This window comes from Streptopelia decaocto, assembly GCF_964273445.1.
Source record: "Streptopelia decaocto genome assembly, chromosome: 2".
Classification (NCBI taxonomy): domain Eukaryota; kingdom Metazoa; phylum Chordata; class Aves; order Columbiformes; family Columbidae; genus Streptopelia; species Streptopelia decaocto.
In genome coordinates this window covers 36703940-36721943 of record NC_138655.1, presented here as the reverse complement: position 1 = coordinate 36721943, position 18004 = coordinate 36703940, and the positions used below count along the sequence as shown (strand labels likewise).

The 18004-nt window shown below is 42.0% G+C and overlaps 1 protein-coding gene across 4 annotated transcripts in view; it reads left to right on the top strand.

Annotated features, from left to right (window-relative positions):
- ADHFE1 (alcohol dehydrogenase iron containing 1) overlaps nt 1-12682 on the top strand; it is an 18185-nt gene extending 5503 nt beyond the window's left edge. For 2 of the 4 annotated variants that reach the window (XM_082043948.1, XM_082043950.1), the window contains 7 exons: nt 902-1007; nt 2251-2403; nt 3529-3627; nt 4572-4650; nt 4794-4890; nt 8060-8217; nt 12420-12682. In XM_082043948.1, the coding sequence (XP_081900074.1) occupies nt 902-1007; nt 2251-2403; nt 3529-3627; nt 4572-4650; nt 4794-4890; nt 8060-8217; nt 12420-12503 (776 nt within the window). In that variant the 3' untranslated portion in view covers nt 12504-12682. Of the gene's footprint in view, nt 1-901; nt 1008-2250; nt 2404-3528; nt 3628-4571; nt 4651-4793; nt 4891-5428; nt 5533-8059; nt 8218-12419 lie in introns of those variants that run through there. The other 2 variants (XM_082043949.1, XM_082043951.1) reach the window with 2 other exon arrangements.
- Nucleotides 12683-18004: the final 5322 nt, after the last annotated feature.

Here is an 18004-nt window from a genome sequence, read left to right as displayed (position 1 = left end):
AATGCCTATGTAATACAGTGGATTATATTTTGAAGGCAAAACAGGAAACCGAAATCTTTCAAGTTCTTAAATGGCAGAAAATGTTAATTGCAAAGGAAATTTCTATTTACGTTCATGGTCAACCAACTGTTCCTTATTTCCTCTGTATTTTTCTTTCTGCTTTTAAGACTTTTGTTTCTTTGTTGTGTAATTGCAACCAAATGTTCCTTTTCCTGACTTTTGAAACATCAGGCCTGAGATGCTGTGCAAGTGAGGGGCACTGTCTTCCTTGGGCCTTTTCATCCCTGGCAAATAAAGATTAAGGCTAAAATGTCATCTTATGCTTCATAGCTGTTTTGAGGTTTTATTTCTGATTGTGTGAATTTTGTATGCCACACAGTCAATGGTACTTTGTACCCAAATGGGTCTGCTGAGGAGCTCTGACCAGAGTTTTCTAGTCTATCAGTCTGTGTCTGTGTGTCTGTCTCTCTCAAATCTACATCTGTGTCCCCTTAACCAAAATATGAAGGCATGGTTGTTACAGATGCTGAAGACAGCAATTAGCAATAGCAATTGACTGTGGACACAAACCCGTCTTGCCCTCTAATTGCTCACAGAAGATACAAATATAAGAATAATATTGCAGATGCCATTCAGCGCAGAAATTTTGAAAGTGTAGGCTGCTGAGGAGGGTTACAAATGGAGATTGTAACAAGTGAAGTGACAAATGTCACTTCAGGTGACAGTCTCAAATCATATATATCAGTAAGACTTAGATTCATAGATACTCTCCCTTCGCTCTCTTTTATCTTCGTAGTTTAAAATCATTTTCCCTCATTATTCTTACAGTTTGGACCTTAAGCTTGTCTTGTTCTATTTTGCTGCAAAAAAATCTTTAAGTAATTTTCCTCACATATTGCAGGTATTGCTTCAAGAGCCATTAAGCCAACATTAGGCATCATTGATCCTTTACACACACTGTCTATGCCTGAGCGAATAGTGGCCAACAGTGGCTTCGATGTGCTTTGGTGAGTTTTCTGTGTAGGCCGCTACTAGAATTTATTCCAATTTTGTATTTTTACTTTGATGATTGTAGAAAAAATATATTTTAGAAGCAGAAAGGATTATCTTCTTTTTTATCCCTTTCCGGTTCTTGTTAAGATGGCCTCTATTATACCTTCCTCTAGCTTATTTTCACTGCCTCCCCCAGAATGTATGAAAACCAATCACTTATTTGCAGCAATTTTGTTTTTGCAGTGCACTGGAGAAACTGTTTGCTTCCAGGATGATTCTTGTCAGGGAAGAGAGTCCAGGTGTCCCTTTTTAAGAGATCAAGTAGGTGATTAATCACAGTTGCAACAGGGCATTTCTCACAGACATGGCAGGGAATAGAGAAGAAGGATTTTCTAATGAAAGCCACAATGTGTCAACAAAAATTTGTGAAGGCTTGTGGGATGCTGGCAGGTCTTAGCTCAGCTGGGACCATCTTCAGAACCTCTCCCATAATGTGCTTTTCATATGGCATGAAATTTTCTTTATCCTAAGCCTACAGGTTTTAACTGCACAAAATGCATGGAAGTTTCTCTTCAGAGGGTCAGAGCTGACTTTGCTTCTGGGTGCTGTGTATATTAAAGTAATAAATGTATAATGAAATGGTGTGATTTCTTAAGCATGGTGAAGTATCCTGAACTAAACATCTGTGATGGAATTGAGGCATTTGTTCATAAATGAATATGGTTTGTCTGTAGTTTTGTACATCTAAATGTAGCATTGTAGGCTGTGCCCGTTCTTTATGTAGTCAGATGCATGAGTACCTGAGAGATGAGGCTGTTGGCAGTTCCACTTAGCTTAAATATCATACTCCTATTTTTTTAAAGGTCAATACTTTTAAAAAGAAAAGTAGCTTACAATGCTTCCAGTGCCAAAGCCTCTCACAGTTCCTGTCCTACAGAAAGAAATGCACCCATTGCAGCTGCGCAGTGCTCTTCAGTGAAAAGCATCACACCCCAAGATGCCAGTTCATCCAACCTGCCTTAAGGATGGTGTGAGCTGACAGGTGGTGACTGTGTTTGGATTTGGGATTGACTTCCACCTGTCTGTTGGAGAGCGAAGTGCCTGCAGGTGCCTGCCCGGCATCTCCCAGTTGGCTATGAGATTGTATTTCTGTTTTTGGCAGTGGAAGTAAATAAGAATAACCTGCATCCAGAGGACAGCAGAGCAGTAAAATGGAGCTCTCCCACTTGAATAATTCATTTTTAATATTTCTTTTAGCCATGCTCTAGAATCCTACACTGCCCTTCCTTACAACATGCGCAGTCCCTGCCCTTCCAATCCAATCAACCGACCAGCTTACCAAGGCAGCAACCCCATCAGTGACGTCTGGGCTCTTCATGCTCTGCGCATTGTGGCTAAGTATTTGAAAAGGTAACACTTTCAACAGACAACTCCCTTGCAGTGTCTTCAGTATTCAGTACCCAAAAAGGGATGCTTAGAAAAAAAATGAATATAAGGTGAACTACTACATTAAACCTTTGTTTTGTACCCAGGATTTATCGTAAATAAAGCTAAAAGTTTTTCAAGTAAAAGTAAAATTAGGGTTACTAGGCTGTGTTCAGTTAGCTTTTTAATGCTTCTGTGGATTTATGTCCTCAGTTAAAGGTATTTCAAGCTGCTCAGCTAATATGGGAGCAGCGTTCACATGTCTTCTTCAAGAATCCTCTTTCTGTGGCAGTATGAGGGGAATATGCAACAAATTGAATGAAATACTGCAGGTGTAATTTCTGTGACCATCACTGTAAATTAGGATACTTTTACTGCCATCAAGAAGCTAACCAAATGCACTTATGATAAATGCATTTGCTGAAAACTAGTTCATAGTTAAAACACCTTCAATTTAGATTAAGTTTTGAGTTAACTGGGAGTTGGTTTTGATCCCTACCAATAAAGTTTTAGCCTGTATACAGCTTTTGTATACCATACGTACTTCTATTAAAGATCAATGTTGTGAGGTTTTTTTCTAAAAAACTTTTTACAATACCTGGCTAGTCAATGTGGTTGTTTATTGTTCTTGTGGAATCTATTCACCAGACTTTTTCTCCATGTTGTCAGACTATACAAGCAGTCTGATGTGCAGGAAGGTGAGGAGCCCTGTCCTCCCCCTGCACAGATGCTGAGGTCCAGACCACCATCTAATGAGATGGTGAGAAAGCTGGAGTAATCTTGGAGCAGTACGTAGGCTAGCCAAAGCTTCTAAATACAATTATTTAAATCACCACTGGGGTGAATATGGCTAATTCACTCTATTTAATTGTTTTTGGAAAAGTTAAAGTAAACGTGCCCTTCACTGAACCAGTTTGATCTACTTACTGATCCAGAAGCAGGATTGTTCTCTGACTGAAGTGTGACTTGATTCTGTTTCCAGCATCTAAATCTCAGTTTATCTTTGAGGTTTTTGTGTATCTCTCCATAAAGAAGCCGCCCTCCCTTCTCCATCCTGCATTACCAGTCCATTTGTGAATTCACTGATACCATTTTCTCGATCATGTGCAGAGCCATCAGAAACCCTGAAGACCGTGAAGCAAGAGCCAACATGCATCTGGCAAGTGCTTTTGCTGGTATTGGCTTTGGCAATGCTGGTGTCCATCTCTGGTGAGTACAGAAAAACTTCAGCCCTACCCCAGGTCAGCTTCTAGCTGGTGTTTGTTTCAGATTGCCAAAGACATCGCTGCCTTTGTTGCTGAGTGTACAATAACACATTGTAGCCTGGCCTGTGATGCAAGGGGAGCTGTGTTTTGTGGGAAATTGATGGACTCTTGGAATTTACATGTATGAGGACTGTGTGTTCTGGTTCTTGCTTCTCAAATCCAATAGTATGAAAATTCCAAAATGTGGCCTTCCTTACTTACCGTGGTAGTGAAAGAAGAAAAAAATCTATGCTATTTAACATGTTGAATTTCATGCTAGCTGTTCTGCAGTGAGGCAGCAATGAGGCAATCTTGTGCCATTCCTGAACTGATGCAATTGTCTGTAAGTTTGTCTGTGGGGAAGGCATTCAGCAGACTGAAATGAACTGTAATTAATATTGCAGAGCAATGTAGTTTCATCTGGGTGAAGATCTCAGAGAAGCAAAGCCTAAGCCTGAAATGTGTGGAGAAGTTATTAGCAGTCATTCTCTTCAGAGACCTTCCTTTCATTCCTTTTGTTTGAGCAAATCCACTCTTTAATTATACTTTAAGATTAATGTTTATTTTTCTCAGGCAGTGTGATCAGGTAGGGATGCAGATTATGCTGGTTTTGGCATATCTATCTTACTTCAGTAACTGAGTATCTTTCAGTCCAGTCAGTGGAGCAATGTAACTTCACATTCACAAAGTAAGGAGGTGCTGGTTTTTTTACAGCTAGGTCCCTAAGGTGTAGCAGAATGAGGGTAGTCTGTACCTGATATCCATACCATATCTGTACCTAAATACCTTTTGAGTACCTGTACCTAAGAGACTTGTATACAGAAGACTGGCCGCACAAGTGACTGAACACGAATTTTCCAAATACCAGGAGAGCTGCCCTAACCACTTTCCCTCTACTCTCTGTTCCAGCCATGGAATGTCTTACCCTATTTCTGGTTTGGTGAAAACTTATAAACCAAAGGATTATAATGTGGATCACTCTCTAGTGGTAAAACTTAGTTTATTTTTTTTTTAATCACACCTTTCAATTCTCTGTTACCTCACATTAACAAGCATTAAAGCACATTGGAGTTGAAAATGCATGTGATTTTATTTTATTTTCTTTCTCTTCCCCTCCCCACCCCCTTCCAGCCACATGGCCTTTCTGTGGTGCTGACATCCCCAGCAGTGTTCACCTTCACGGCACAGATATATCCTGAGCGACACCTGGAAGCTGCAGAGATACTAGGTAGGAATCTCTACGGATACAGCTTATTAATACAAATGGAATTCTTCCCAAAATGTCTTTTCAGGAGGGAAAGAAAAAAAAAATGTGCAAGCCGTAGTTGGTTGTTCTGGGGATTTTAAGTTTAAAAACAAGATTCTAGAGTCTGGCTGAGTCACATATAATGCAAACTTATGTAGAATAATGCTAAATTTTTGTATTGGATGATGTAGTTAGAGAAGCAAACTGGAGATATCTGCTTCTTGGCTAGAAACATGGACAGCTGAAATTAACTGTAGGTCTGTTATGAATCAGGAGAGAGTAGCTGTGATTGGCATATCTTTTGGTGCTTTATGGAGAGTAGTTACTTTATGGTAGATACCATAAAGCAAACCAGTACTCAGATGCATCTGTTAGCTAAAAGGAAGCATCTTGCCTGACAAATTTTCTGCTGTGGCAATGAATTAGGACTGAGTGATGTTCAGAATCACTCCTGCTCTTTTTCCGCGTCACACAACTGTGCATTTTGGTCTTTCTAATGTAGGCCTAAGCTTGTTTGTAGGTGTTGTGATTTCTCAGTGGCTGATGTCAAGGGCAAGCATGGAGCAGCTATTTTGTGAGCACATCTGTGATGGCTCAGAAGTGGGTTAATGAACAAAGTGGCCTTTTCTGCTTCTTAGCAGAATTAAGGTGAATGCTGCAAGCTGGCAGCTCTTTTAAAGGTTACCTTTTCATACAGTGCTTTGTTATCTGTGCAACCCATCACCAGAAGGTGTCCTAGAGAAAGGGTACCTCCTCACTGCACCCCCAGCATGGCTGTGTGTCATCTCAGAGCTGTTAGCAGCCTGTGACAGTATGACTCTATGGTGGGCTAATTTATTTATATATAAGGTCATTTTTTTTTCTTTGTCTGTGCTAGACTCTGTGTTGTAGCTAAACTGCTGCTAACACCCATGCTCACTAATGAGCAATCACAGCCACATGCGCAGCAGTGCAAAGAGAAAGTGGTTAGGGCAACTCTCCTGGTATTTGGGAAATTTGTGTTCAGTCCCTTGTATGGTCAGGCTTCTGTATGCGAGTCACAGCAATCCGGTCACATGTGTGACTTCCTTATATAAGTCATCTGAAAGCATTGTGGGCTTCAAGAAAGAGTGGCAGGTTTATATAGACTATGAAAATATCACAATATTTTAAAGAGGACGTAAAACAACATGGTCAGAAAAACTACACTGGGGAAAATTCCATTTGTTTTATAAATGTTGGCTGTGATGTTTGTTCAGCCTTCCTCCCAAGTATGCGGTCCTGCCTATGATCCAAACCAGAACACAAACCTAGTTGAAATCATGTACTAAGCTACAAAATATCTGTGTCCTTACAGCAATAACACACAACTCAAAGTAGACTAAGAAAATGTTTCTGGATAACTGGCCAGCACAACATATCAGAGAATTTTTAACTCTGGCTCCTTGATTTTAAAACAAGTGGTTGAAAAGCAGTTCCTTTAGGTTTTGTGGTATGAACTGCTGCCATAAATTCTGTTTCAGAGAGCTCTGTTAATTTTCTCAATAGAAATATAAGCCATGTTATTGTCTGCTTTGCTGTAAAGAGATTCTGCTGAAAACATGTTATGTGGAATTTTTAATTTGTTAATTTCCACCTGGAGTGTTTACTTCTGATTCCAGTTCAGAGTCCAACTGACTGCAGTAGCTGATTCAAATCTGTCACATTGCCAAATGCAGTGACTAAGAAGGTATTTTGTGACACGAAGCAGATTACTAAGTAGTTATGTTATGTGTATGTACAGCTGTGGATTTAGGTACAGGCAGAAACAGCTTTATACCTCCCTGGATTCTCAAAGAGTTGAAATAGGTGTGTATGTGGATAGAAGTTTTCAAAAACTGATGTATCCTTTAGGTTGAGCAAAAAGAAATTACTAGAACTATAGCAATATTTTAAAACTGCCCCACCTTTAAAACTGCCCATTTACTGTCCTTTTTTTTCCCTCTTCCCTTTCCATTTTACTTTACTGTCTGAAGATACTGGATTTATTTCCTGGTTACTCCTTTACAGCAAACTCCAGGATGAACTCAGACTGCATGGCATAATCCTGATAGCATAAGACTTCATACAAGACTCTGTCATACCTTATTTATCAGTTTCTCCCAGACATTATCTACTACAGTACTGCCAGTCTTACGACCTGAATATCTGAGCTCCTCAAATGAGCTTGCTGGTCCCCTGTTCACTTAGCACCCTTTGAATGTTACACTGGATTGTGTGAGGATCACAGAAAATATTTTTCCTGTAGCTACGTTGTGCTCTTACTCATCTCTCGGTGTGGCCCTCGGACCTAACATAGTTCTGGTGTAACATCATTGAGGTTACAGAGAGAACAAATTTAGCTCGGCTTACTTTGAAAAGAAATCATATGGAGAAACCTCTGTCATCTATCTGGAGATGTTTTTATTATTACTTTTAAGGAAGTCCTGACGATTTATTGAAGAAGGAGAAGCAAGCTATTCTGTAAGAAATATTGGTAATCTTCCATTTTATATTGATGCTCTCATTGCTATTCAGTAGATGTTTCAAAGATACCAGTTCCTCCTCTTCATTTTTACATTATCCTACACAAGTCAGCACGTATTCAAACAGCATTAAGTTTAGGATTTACTTAACCCCTTGAACACTGCCTTGCCATCTCCTGTCTTCCTCAGCCTACGCACTCTAGTTCTGTCTGGAATGTGCAATTGAACAGAACAGTGAGTGTTTTCCATCTCCTCTAGATGTCAGCAAACTCAAGGCCTTAAAATAAAGTTACCATTTGGCTCTCCTTCCATAAAAATAAATACCAAAATACCATTGACGTTCATGCGTTAGCATCTTTCCTCCCAGTAGTTAGTCAGCCTGAAAAGTGCTTCTCCTTGTGAGTGCAGAGGGAAGGGGAGTTCACCTCATGTGGCAATCTGTCTTTCTGGCAGCAGTTCCCTGCTTCTGACCTTGTTTTATTTCAGCTTCTGCAAACTATTCCAACCGTAAAATGAAGACCGATTCCTCTTTTTGCTGCGTGTTGCTTTTAGGGCAGTGACTGTTATGTATGGATATGTATTCAGCTGATATTATGATTAAATTAAGTCCAGAACAGGCTTCCTCCGCTCTCTCCACCCTACAGTCAAGGCATTATGTCTTATTTTAGGAGCTGACATCCGCACTGTCAGAATCAAAGATGCGGGGTTTATTTTGGCAGACACGCTCCGGAAATTCCTATTTGATCTGAATGTTGATGATGGCTTAGCTGCAATTGGTTATTCCAAAGCAGACATCCCTGCGTTAGTCAAAGGCACTCTGCCGCAGGTAAGACAGAAAAAGCAAAACAGTTTTTCTTGTCAAATAAAATAGAACAGATTTTTGAAAAAAATATGAAGTGTTTCTTTTCAAGCAAATGTTATTTCTAGTCCCACATGAAAACAATTAAAATGGAGAAAATTACGGATAGTCAACTGTACGTTGTTTCTCTGCACAGTTTAGATTTTTCTTTTCAGTGAGACGGGACACATACGACAATCTGTTACTCACATGGATTCAGAAAGAATGGCTAGATGCTTGTTTTTTTTTTTTTTTCTTAAACGTCACATTTTTGAAAAAGAGGATGTTTTTCATAGACCTTTGATCTTTGTAGAAGATGCTGCTTTTCATAACTATCTTTGTTAATTATGTATGCAGGATGAGTTATAGATAAAGCCTTAATATCAAGTTCTGTCTGGTAAAAATGACCAAACTCACTTTGCATTAAACTTTTCCATATTGACAAGTTGCACTTTTCTTCCCAGATGGCTTTTTTGTTACATTGACCCCCATCAGAATTTGAAATAAGGTCTCCTGGGATGACATAGATTAAACTGTTAATACTCTTTATTGTTTCAGTGCTCACAAAGACACTGCAAAAAGCAACACATCACTCCAAAGGCAAAATCCAGTATCTTCCTTGTAAAAGGGAACTTTGATTCATATGCTATAGACTGTTCTGTCTACTTAGGATGTATTTCCACCAAGTAGCAAGGAAAAGAAATACTATAGAGGAAATGAAACTTTTGTAGGCTGAAAGGTTATTCACAGCAGTACCTCTTACCATGTCTGGTTCTTCTCATTCATAAATCTCAGAGCAACTTATAACAGAGGGTAAATATTATTAATATATTATTCATATTTGATTAATATTTAATTACTGATAATGTTGCTATTTTATACCTGAGAAAATTATACAAATGTGCAACTATTTAGGATCACACACAACAGAGGAAGAAAACTGAGGTCTCTGAGCACCCATCAAATAGGTTATGAATGTAAATTGTTGTCAGGTGTTTTGGAGGCTTGTTTTGATGAATATGTTCCTTTAAACAATTGGGTTTGGGTCATCACAAGCACAACATCTCATTGAAGGCATGTTTTACATAGCTGGAGACGGGGAAAGGTTCTTCACCAAAAGATGTTGAAGGGGTTTTTTGTTTGTTAGCTTTGCTCAAATTGACTTAATTCACTTACTGCCATCTCAAGGCATTGAATATTAATTGTACTGTGTAAAATGAGGTAACCTAACAGTTTCTCAAACCTCTTTTTTGTATATGAGATGTAGCACAATGAAAATGTATTAGTGTTCCTTAACAGTCCATTATTACCAACAGAGGTAGTCCATACAGTTTAATCTTTGGTATGTTTTTTTCTTTTCATCTTGCTGTAGGTTTTCTTTGAAATACAGCACTGACCCTTTCGTGTTGGCAAGGCAGCGTGGTGCAGTGGTGACAGCACTAGTAACTGTACAGGGCATATTCTACACTCTGAAGGGAAAACAAAACTAATCTACTCTAGCTGCTGAGGTTTGGGGTGGGAACTCTGCTGGGATGAACATTTATACTAGAAGTTAAAACAGAATTTACTTTTCCTTTCTGAGTCTATTGAAATTTATCATATTTACAGACAGCAGTGAGTCTAGCAAAGAAGATGCTGTCCCAAGGTCTAAGGTGGAAGGACAAGGAATTACTGGAGGGCGTCCAGCAGCGGGCTACAAAGTTGTTTAGGGGGCTGGAGCACCTTTCTTATGAGGAGAGACTGAGAGAGCTGGGTCTGTTCAGCCTGGAGAAGAGAAAGCTCAGAGGGGATCTCAATGTTTGTAAATATCTCAAGGGTGGATGTCAAGAGGATGGGACCAGACTCCTTTCAGTGATGCCCAACGATAGGATGAGGGGCAACAGGCACAGACTGAAGCACAGGAGGTTCCATCTAAACCTGAGGAGAAACTTCTTTACTCTGAGGGTGCCAGAGCACTGGAACAGGCTGCCTAGAGAGGTCGTGGAGTCTCCTTCTCTGTAGACATTTAAAAACCAGCTGGACACATTCCTGTGCAATCTACTCTAGGCAAACCCACTTCAGCAGGTGGATTGGACTAGATGATCTCCAGAGGTCCCTTCCAACCCCAGCCATTCTGTGATTTTGTAATTCTGTGATTCTGCGGCTGGCTCTGTGACGGTGTTTGAGGGGAGATGGGGAGAACTGAAAATGAGAGATGGTGCAAGGCCTGTTCTCTAGCCCACCCTGCCTCTGCAGACGTCCCAGAGGCAGCTACAGTGAGGCTGAACTGCTGGGGATGCAGGAGCTGCTCATTTTTGGCATTTTACCAGAATGCACTGAGTCAGACCAGGGTGAACTGGACCTTGGTGTCTGGGCACCAGCAAATATCAGCAGGTTTGTGCAGAGGGAGCGCTGCTGCCTCTGTGCTGAGGCAGACAGGAGCAGCATCCGTTTGCAGCCTTCTGTTGATACAGCTGGGAAACGCTGCAGTCTGTCATTGTGATCGTCTGCTGTTACCCTGTGTGACTTTACATCTTGGTGCACAAGGCTGCAAAACGGTAGTTTAGCCCAGAGGGTCCTAATATAAGCCTAAAAAATTTCATGAGTACTTCAGCACAGTAACTTCAGCAGTTACATTTTGCACATTGTGAGTCTGAAAAAAACAACATATTTTTGCAGTAGTGCTTTTGAATTTGCCTTTTGGTTTCACAACTGTGGAGAAGGAGCTTAGTCTTTTCTTAGACTGGGTCTGTGTGTGTAGCAGCGCTGGTCAGGCATGGGGAAAGAGGTATCATTGCATTGCTACTGCTGCACCAGCAAAGCTTCTCGTGTAGGTAAAGTTACGCACACACCGCTGCACTTTCAGACCCATCACAAGCTGTGCTAACCCTGCTGAGCACGGTTATGAGCTGTGAATGCCTCCCAGCTGACTTCCTCACCATGCCAGACCAGCATTTCGCATGTGAAGTTCGCAGCACGGTGGCCTCTCTGGCTGCGTAACCACATCCAGCCTGTCCGCAAATTGCAGCCCCGTGGCTGGAGGGGGAAGTGGGGCGGCTACAGCATTGCTCTGTGGCACCCAGCTGCGGCGGTGGCCTGGGCTCTGCTGGGGAGGCCGCTGAGCTGAGCGTCCCCCAGGCAGGGGAATGGATCCCCCAGGCTCCAGCACACCGCTTGGTGCCGGAGGCAAGGCCCCTAGCAAATGATATCCACTGTCTCACATGTGAAAAAATGGGTGGGGGAGGGATGTTTACGGGGACTGCCTCTTCCACAGGGGAGATGTTGAAAGATGTTGTAGCAGAAGAAGCTCCATCTTGCCAAAATACACCACATTTGTCTAAGGATAATGCGTTCCTGGTGTAGGCCTGGCCTCTGTCTTTGCAAATGTTTGTAACTTTCCCTAATCTTTCAATAAATGTTAAAATCACTGATTATTGAAAGCATGAAGGTACTAATCATAACCAGTATGAGTACACTTTCAGCGGAGTGTCTCTGCAGTAGCCGATGACCTGCACTAATACAGCTCCTCATCCTCAGCAGCGTGTTGCTTCTCTGAGTTGCCATCCTTGCCTGTGTGGTTATTTTGGTTGAGCAGAGTAGTGAAGCATATACCCGAGTTTCATTTCAGTCAGGGGGACTTCAGCGCCTGAAAATTCTGCTGAATCACTGTCCAAATGACGACCAAGCACAACTGTTTTATTCCAGTTCCAAGGTGTCAGGCTATTTATTAAGCAGTTTCACTACCATCCCATGCTGTGTCTCTGTTTTTGGAGTCTGAGTTGCAAGCACTGCTTATTTTCCCCATCTGTGGCAGTTCTTGGTCTTTGAGAGATGTTGCATTTTGAAAATATTGGTCCCTAAAAACTGTTCTAGTTCCAGTGCTGACCAATGTATTTTAAACTGGACTGTATTCCCGGGATACTACCCACTGACATCTGTGACTGACAAGACCCATGTTTGAAGTACTTGACTTTGCAACTAAGCTGCATTTTAACCTTGCTCTGTGTATTTGATTATAGGCAATTTAAACTAATATATTCTTGGAAGTACTGTACAGTTGATGATGCTTCAATCTTAATTACTTGATTACTTATTTGCAAAACCTTGTTATTCTCTGTGAAGGACATTAGTACAAACGTACATAGTTCAGCTACTGTTTGATTAATTTAATTGGCAACCTTCTGTAATCCAGTTTTTCTTTAATCTTGCAGGAGAGAGTGACTAAACTATCACCGCGTCCCCAAACAGAAGAAGACTTATCTTCCCTCTTTGAGGCTTCCATGAAAATTTATTAGCTTAAGCATATTGTTCTGAAAAGCACGCTCTGTTCTAACACAAAGGTAATTTCTTATAGGTATGGGGGTTGAATTTGTTTAGAGAATGGAAGAACTTGTGTGTCTTTGACTTCTGTTCCATTGTACCCTGGCAAAAGGTCAAGTAATTCATCTTTAATTAAATAACACTCTGAAGTGAAGGCTTGACTCTGTTTTTTTTTTTCTTGCTCAGGGGTCAGTGGTATTGAGTTGCATAAAAGTTGGAGCAGACTTCTTGCTTTACTGAAGGCTTGTGCTTTACAAGTGGTCAAAAGTGAAAAAATGTTTGAAGGAATATTCCAAAACATTTTACAAATTATGTTTTTTGCTACAATTGTTTGAGATTTTGTTTTAAAAAGCTGTACTATTTAAGAAATAATTTGGGGCATTTGTAAATTGGGAAGGGCAGTTACCTTACAGAAAATGTCAGCTTGCTATATTCTGTTCCACTTTATCATCAGGAGCAGTCTGGCCAGCAGGACTAGGGAAGTGATCATTCCACTGTACCCAGCACTGGTGAGGCCCCACCTCGAATCCTGTGTTCAGTTTCAGGCCCCTCACTACAGGAAAGACACTGAGATGCTGGAGAGAGTTCAGAGAAGGGCAACAAAGCTGGTGAGGGGTCTGGAGCACAAGTCTGATGAGGAGTGGCTGAGGGAACTGGGGCTGTTTAGCCTGGAGAAAAGGAGGCTGAGGGGAGACCTTCTCACTCTCTACAGCTACCTGAAAGGAGGTTGTAGCATGGAGGGTGTTGTTCTCTCCTCCCAGGTAACAGTACAAGAGTGCATGGCCTCAGGTTGCATCAGGGGAGGTTCAGATTGGACATTAGGAAAAGTTTCTTCACGGAAAGGGTTGTCAGGCATTGGAACAGGCTGCCCAGGGAAGCTGTTGAGTCACCATCCCTGGAGATGTTTGAAAGACACGTAGACGAGATCCTTAGGGACATAGTTTTTTGTGCCAGAGTTAGGTTATGTTGGTCTCTGTGTTCTTCAGGGTCTCTTCCAACCAAAATAATTCTATTATTATATTACTGTCTGGCTTCACTAAGGCAGCTATTGAACTGGGGTACTTTTTGTTGTTTGGGTAAGAAAAAACCTACACCCTTCATACGTGTTTGGAAAACGCTTCTTGAAGGTTTGCTTTGGGTTAAAATGTTGATGTGTATTGTCAGATATTTATCTTCCCTTTTAAGATCTGTATGAAGTGTATAGGAGGAGCAAAACGAGCATAAAGTGTGATCAGACTCTACAGGAACCATGTAACAGCAACACAATATCCATCATGAACATTTTGTCTCTGTGGAGGCAACAGCTCCCTTTTTCTGCTGTGTTCTGTGGAAAGAAGACATCAGCTGCATCTCTGTGAAGCAATTGCTTCTGCTGAGCTCCTGCAGGTGCTGTCACTCAGGGCACAGCCACCAGCTTCAGGAGGTGGCAGTGTGCTGTGGTTGAATATTAAGAAGCGGTGGTGTGGCGTATGGCTGCACTGTGCCCCGCTGGGAGCGCTGGTCGGACATGGGAGTGAGTGTGCACGTTCAGAGCAGTTAACCGGCTGGGTGACTGTCAGCTGAGAAAGGGAAGTGGGAAAGGGAGAAATGAAACTAAAATTTTAATACTACTCTTCTTTTTTTAAAAAGTGCACATGGTTGTGTGTACAGTTCATTTAAATCAGATTCTGCTTCATGTTGGACCCTTTCAGCATGTGATTCATGCAGCTACCACAGCACAAGACACACAAGAGAAGAAACCTATAACCACTGGTGTGCTTATTTTTTTTCTCCTAGGGAGGGAACACTTTCCAGTCACTCTGTTGGAGTAGGAGGCTCTCTACTTATACTTTGCATTCTTGTGTTTACCTGATAAAGCTAGTGCTGTCCTAGAATCTAAGGGCAGATGTATACTGGATATTGACATGGAATCTATTTTAATTCTCAGTTAAAGTAGGTGGATGAGTACTGGTTAAAGACTGGAGATTTTCTTTTTAACCACAGAATGGGTTTATTGTCTGTGGGGGCTGCACTGCCAGTGTGCCTCAGCTGGTGCTGGGACACACATTTGATTTCCATGTCTTTTTGAATCTTGTCCTCTGCTGAAATTGCCCACAAGACCCTCTGTCACAAGGGCTGATGTTGTAATAGCAAGGGGCAAGGGATTAATTTTGTTATATTGTGCAAAGCTACCCTGTTTGACCAAAAGAAATTGTCAAACCTTCTTGTATATGATTTTTATTGCCTGTTTGTCTTTCCACTCCTGTCTTTCTCCAGGCTGTAGTAACAGTACAGAGTTCTGAAGAGAGAATATTTTTTCCAGGAGCCTAATTCATGGCAGCCGTGCTGTGTTTGGGGAGAATATACTTTTCTGGGGAATGGATCAGCATGTGAGTTTCACCACTGCAGCAGAGGACTTTGACAGGCAGCAATATAGGGTGTTTCCTTCCAGCACACATCTTATATTTGCCATTTACGCCAGTATGGCTGTGATGAGCAGGCTGCTTTTTCAACTCACAAAACTCCGCACTTAACTTCCCATACCAGGTAACCCAGAGCTCTTGCTAGTTTTTAGCTGAGCTTCACACGCCACTCTGATACGGTAATTTTGTAGATGAGACAACAGTTTTGATATAATACCTAACCCAACACATGCAGGTGGTGCTGTAAGAAAGGCCATTTCTCTTTCTCACATCCCTTTGGCAGCATCAGGGTCTTTGGCTTAAACTGATTGTCAAATCTCACTCCCAGACATCAGCTGTGGGAGTGTTTTCCCACCACCACTTATTAGCTACTAGTGGAAATTCTCTGAGGAAAAATCAAGGGAGCTCAGGCCACCCCACTGTCCTGTCTATCAGACAGTGATGGTGTGACAGGGAGGCACGCCCTGGATCCCAGGTGGTGGAAGTTTTATTCACAACTAAAGAGTTAATGAGTTTTTTTCCTGTATTATCCTACTAAATTGCTCTGTACTGAGACAACCTAGTTGGTCAAATATAGCTGTGCCTTTGAACAAGCCTGTTTTGTGCACAGGAGCCTGGCATTCTGGTAGGGAGCTGGGGTGATGCTGTAGTTGTGAGTGCCTGGCAGTGGTTGTGCACATGTGTGAAATCTGGGTGGCTTGTTCTTGTGGCTCCTCTTACTGCCCTATTACTCCAGCCCTCCATGATGGATCTGTTATTGCCTTTACATGATACTGGAATGCAAAAAACAAATAATATTGTACTTGCTGTAAATATAAGCATGATTGAAAGTGTTTGAGAACAGTGTTTAACTCTTTCATGTTAACTTCAATCCTATAAAGTCACTGTGAACCAACACCCCTCAAAGAAAGTAGGCTTTCTCTGGCTTCACAGATCATAATGATTCCTCCTTGTTCCCTGGTGAGCTTGGTGCTCATATTGTGGGTGACAACTGAGAGCAATAGTAGGGGCATTCCAGAAATAAAGGCATCCAAACTGCTGCTGTGTTTCTGTGAACATTTAAGACAGTTTCTGACCACCTGGTTCTGCATAATCGGTACAGAGTTATAAGTATTATTACATATTTCATTACAGTACTTGTAGGTCACGCTTGTTAGCAGCAGGGCTTGACTGAGTCCCTCCTCTTCATTGTGGAGTCAGACACTTAATTTCTGCCTTAAACAGCTATAACTATATAAAAGGATTTGTCAGTATTTATATAAAGAAGAACAAATACCCGTTTTATCTAGACCATGTTTTTTTAATACATTTCTGGTGAGCATAAGTGGCAGCTATTCAGTCATGACAGAAGAATGAGAAACCCTAGCAACTCTTAATAGAGTAGAAGTTATCACGTTCATGATTCTTGCTGTGGACGTTGACCTGCTGCTTCTCTCCCCAGGTCCTGTATTCTCCAAGTTCTATTCAGGCAAACACGAACCAAACCCTGGCCCATCTGGTTACTCAGTCCATCTGCAGTCATAAGCTTAGCTTTGGGAGCAAATATGAATCAGTGCATATGCAGTGCTGGTGAAAATAATTTTACAGTGGGTGTAGTTTTACCTGGACTACAAATGGAAAGCCTTCTCTCCTCACAAGGTGCTGGGAGCGTGCTGGGTTGCTGCTTGGCATCCATAGAACTGAGGGCAGCTGGTACAACAGTTTGTCCAGCCCCTCTTTTCCCTTGGCTCTTCCCATTCCAGTGCTGATTTTCCCAGCAGTTAAAGCAAAAAGAGAATGAAGCAAAAAATATGTAACTAGCGTGCCTAAATCTGCAAAAACTCTCACCATCATCCTGTGTGAATAAATTTAGAAGAAGTCACCCGTAGGTTAGTGTGCATGTTCATTCCTTGTTGCATTGTCTTCACTTTAAGGCAATGTGCCAAGGCTGTCATCTTCTGTCATGTGGTTGGCTTTCCATCCCTGCCACCTGAAAAATGGATGAGAAAGAGGAGTGATGGTTCAAAGACATAGCCAAGCTATGTCTGGGCACTTTCCATAACCCCCGACTAAATCTGCTTAAGCATCAGCGAGCTCCCGGACACGTGCGGTACGCCTTGGGTTTAACAGCCTCACAAATCTGTCACTGCCTTAAGTGTGTCTGTGGAGAAGGGACAAGGGCAACTTGAGGCAATGTAGCAGAAGGCCTAAAGGTATGGACTTCATTTTTCCACAGACCATCTCTGTGTGCTTCCTAAATAAAAAGGATCTTAATTTAAATTCAAACAGCAGCTAGTGAATTCAGAGAGCGATATGACTGTTTTCCTGATCTCTCCAGGAGCTGTAGCTTAGGCAGGGGTGAAGAGCCTGCTTGTCTGTGCAGTGCCAACCCCCAGCACTGAGAACAGGGTCTTCCCAACAGCATCCTGGCATGAATCAACAATGCTGTGGCCAACAGGACTAGAGAAGTGATTGTCCCCCTGCACCCAGCACTGGTGAGGCCCCACCTCGAATCCTGTGTTCAGTTTTGGGCCCCTCACTACAGGAAAGACAGTGAGGTGCTGGAGAGAGTTCAGAGAAGGGCAATGAAGCTGGTGAGGGGCCTGGAGCACAAGTCTGATGAGGAGCAGCTGAGGGAACTGGGGCTGTTTAGCCTGAAGAAAAGGAGGCTGAGGGGAGACCTTATCACTATCTACAGCTACATGAAAGGAGGTTGTAGCATGGAGGGTGTTGGTCTCTCCTCCCAAGTAAACAAGTGATAGGACAAGAGCAAAAGGCCTCAAGTTGCACCAGGGGAGGTTCAGATTGGATATTAGGAAAAATTTCTTCACAGCAAGGGTTGTCAGGCACTGGGAACAGGCTGCCCAGGGAAGTGGTGGAGTCGCCATCCCTGGAGGTGTTTAAAAGGTGTGTACGTGAGGTTCTTAGGGACATGGTTTAGTGCTAGAATTAGGTTATAGTTGGACTTGATGATCTTAAGGGTCCATTCCAACCTAAATTATTCTATGGTTCTATTCCACACCTACCCACCCCTGCTAATCCTCCCTCAAAACCTGCTTCCATCTTTGACTCGTCACCAGGACACCTGCAGAAAT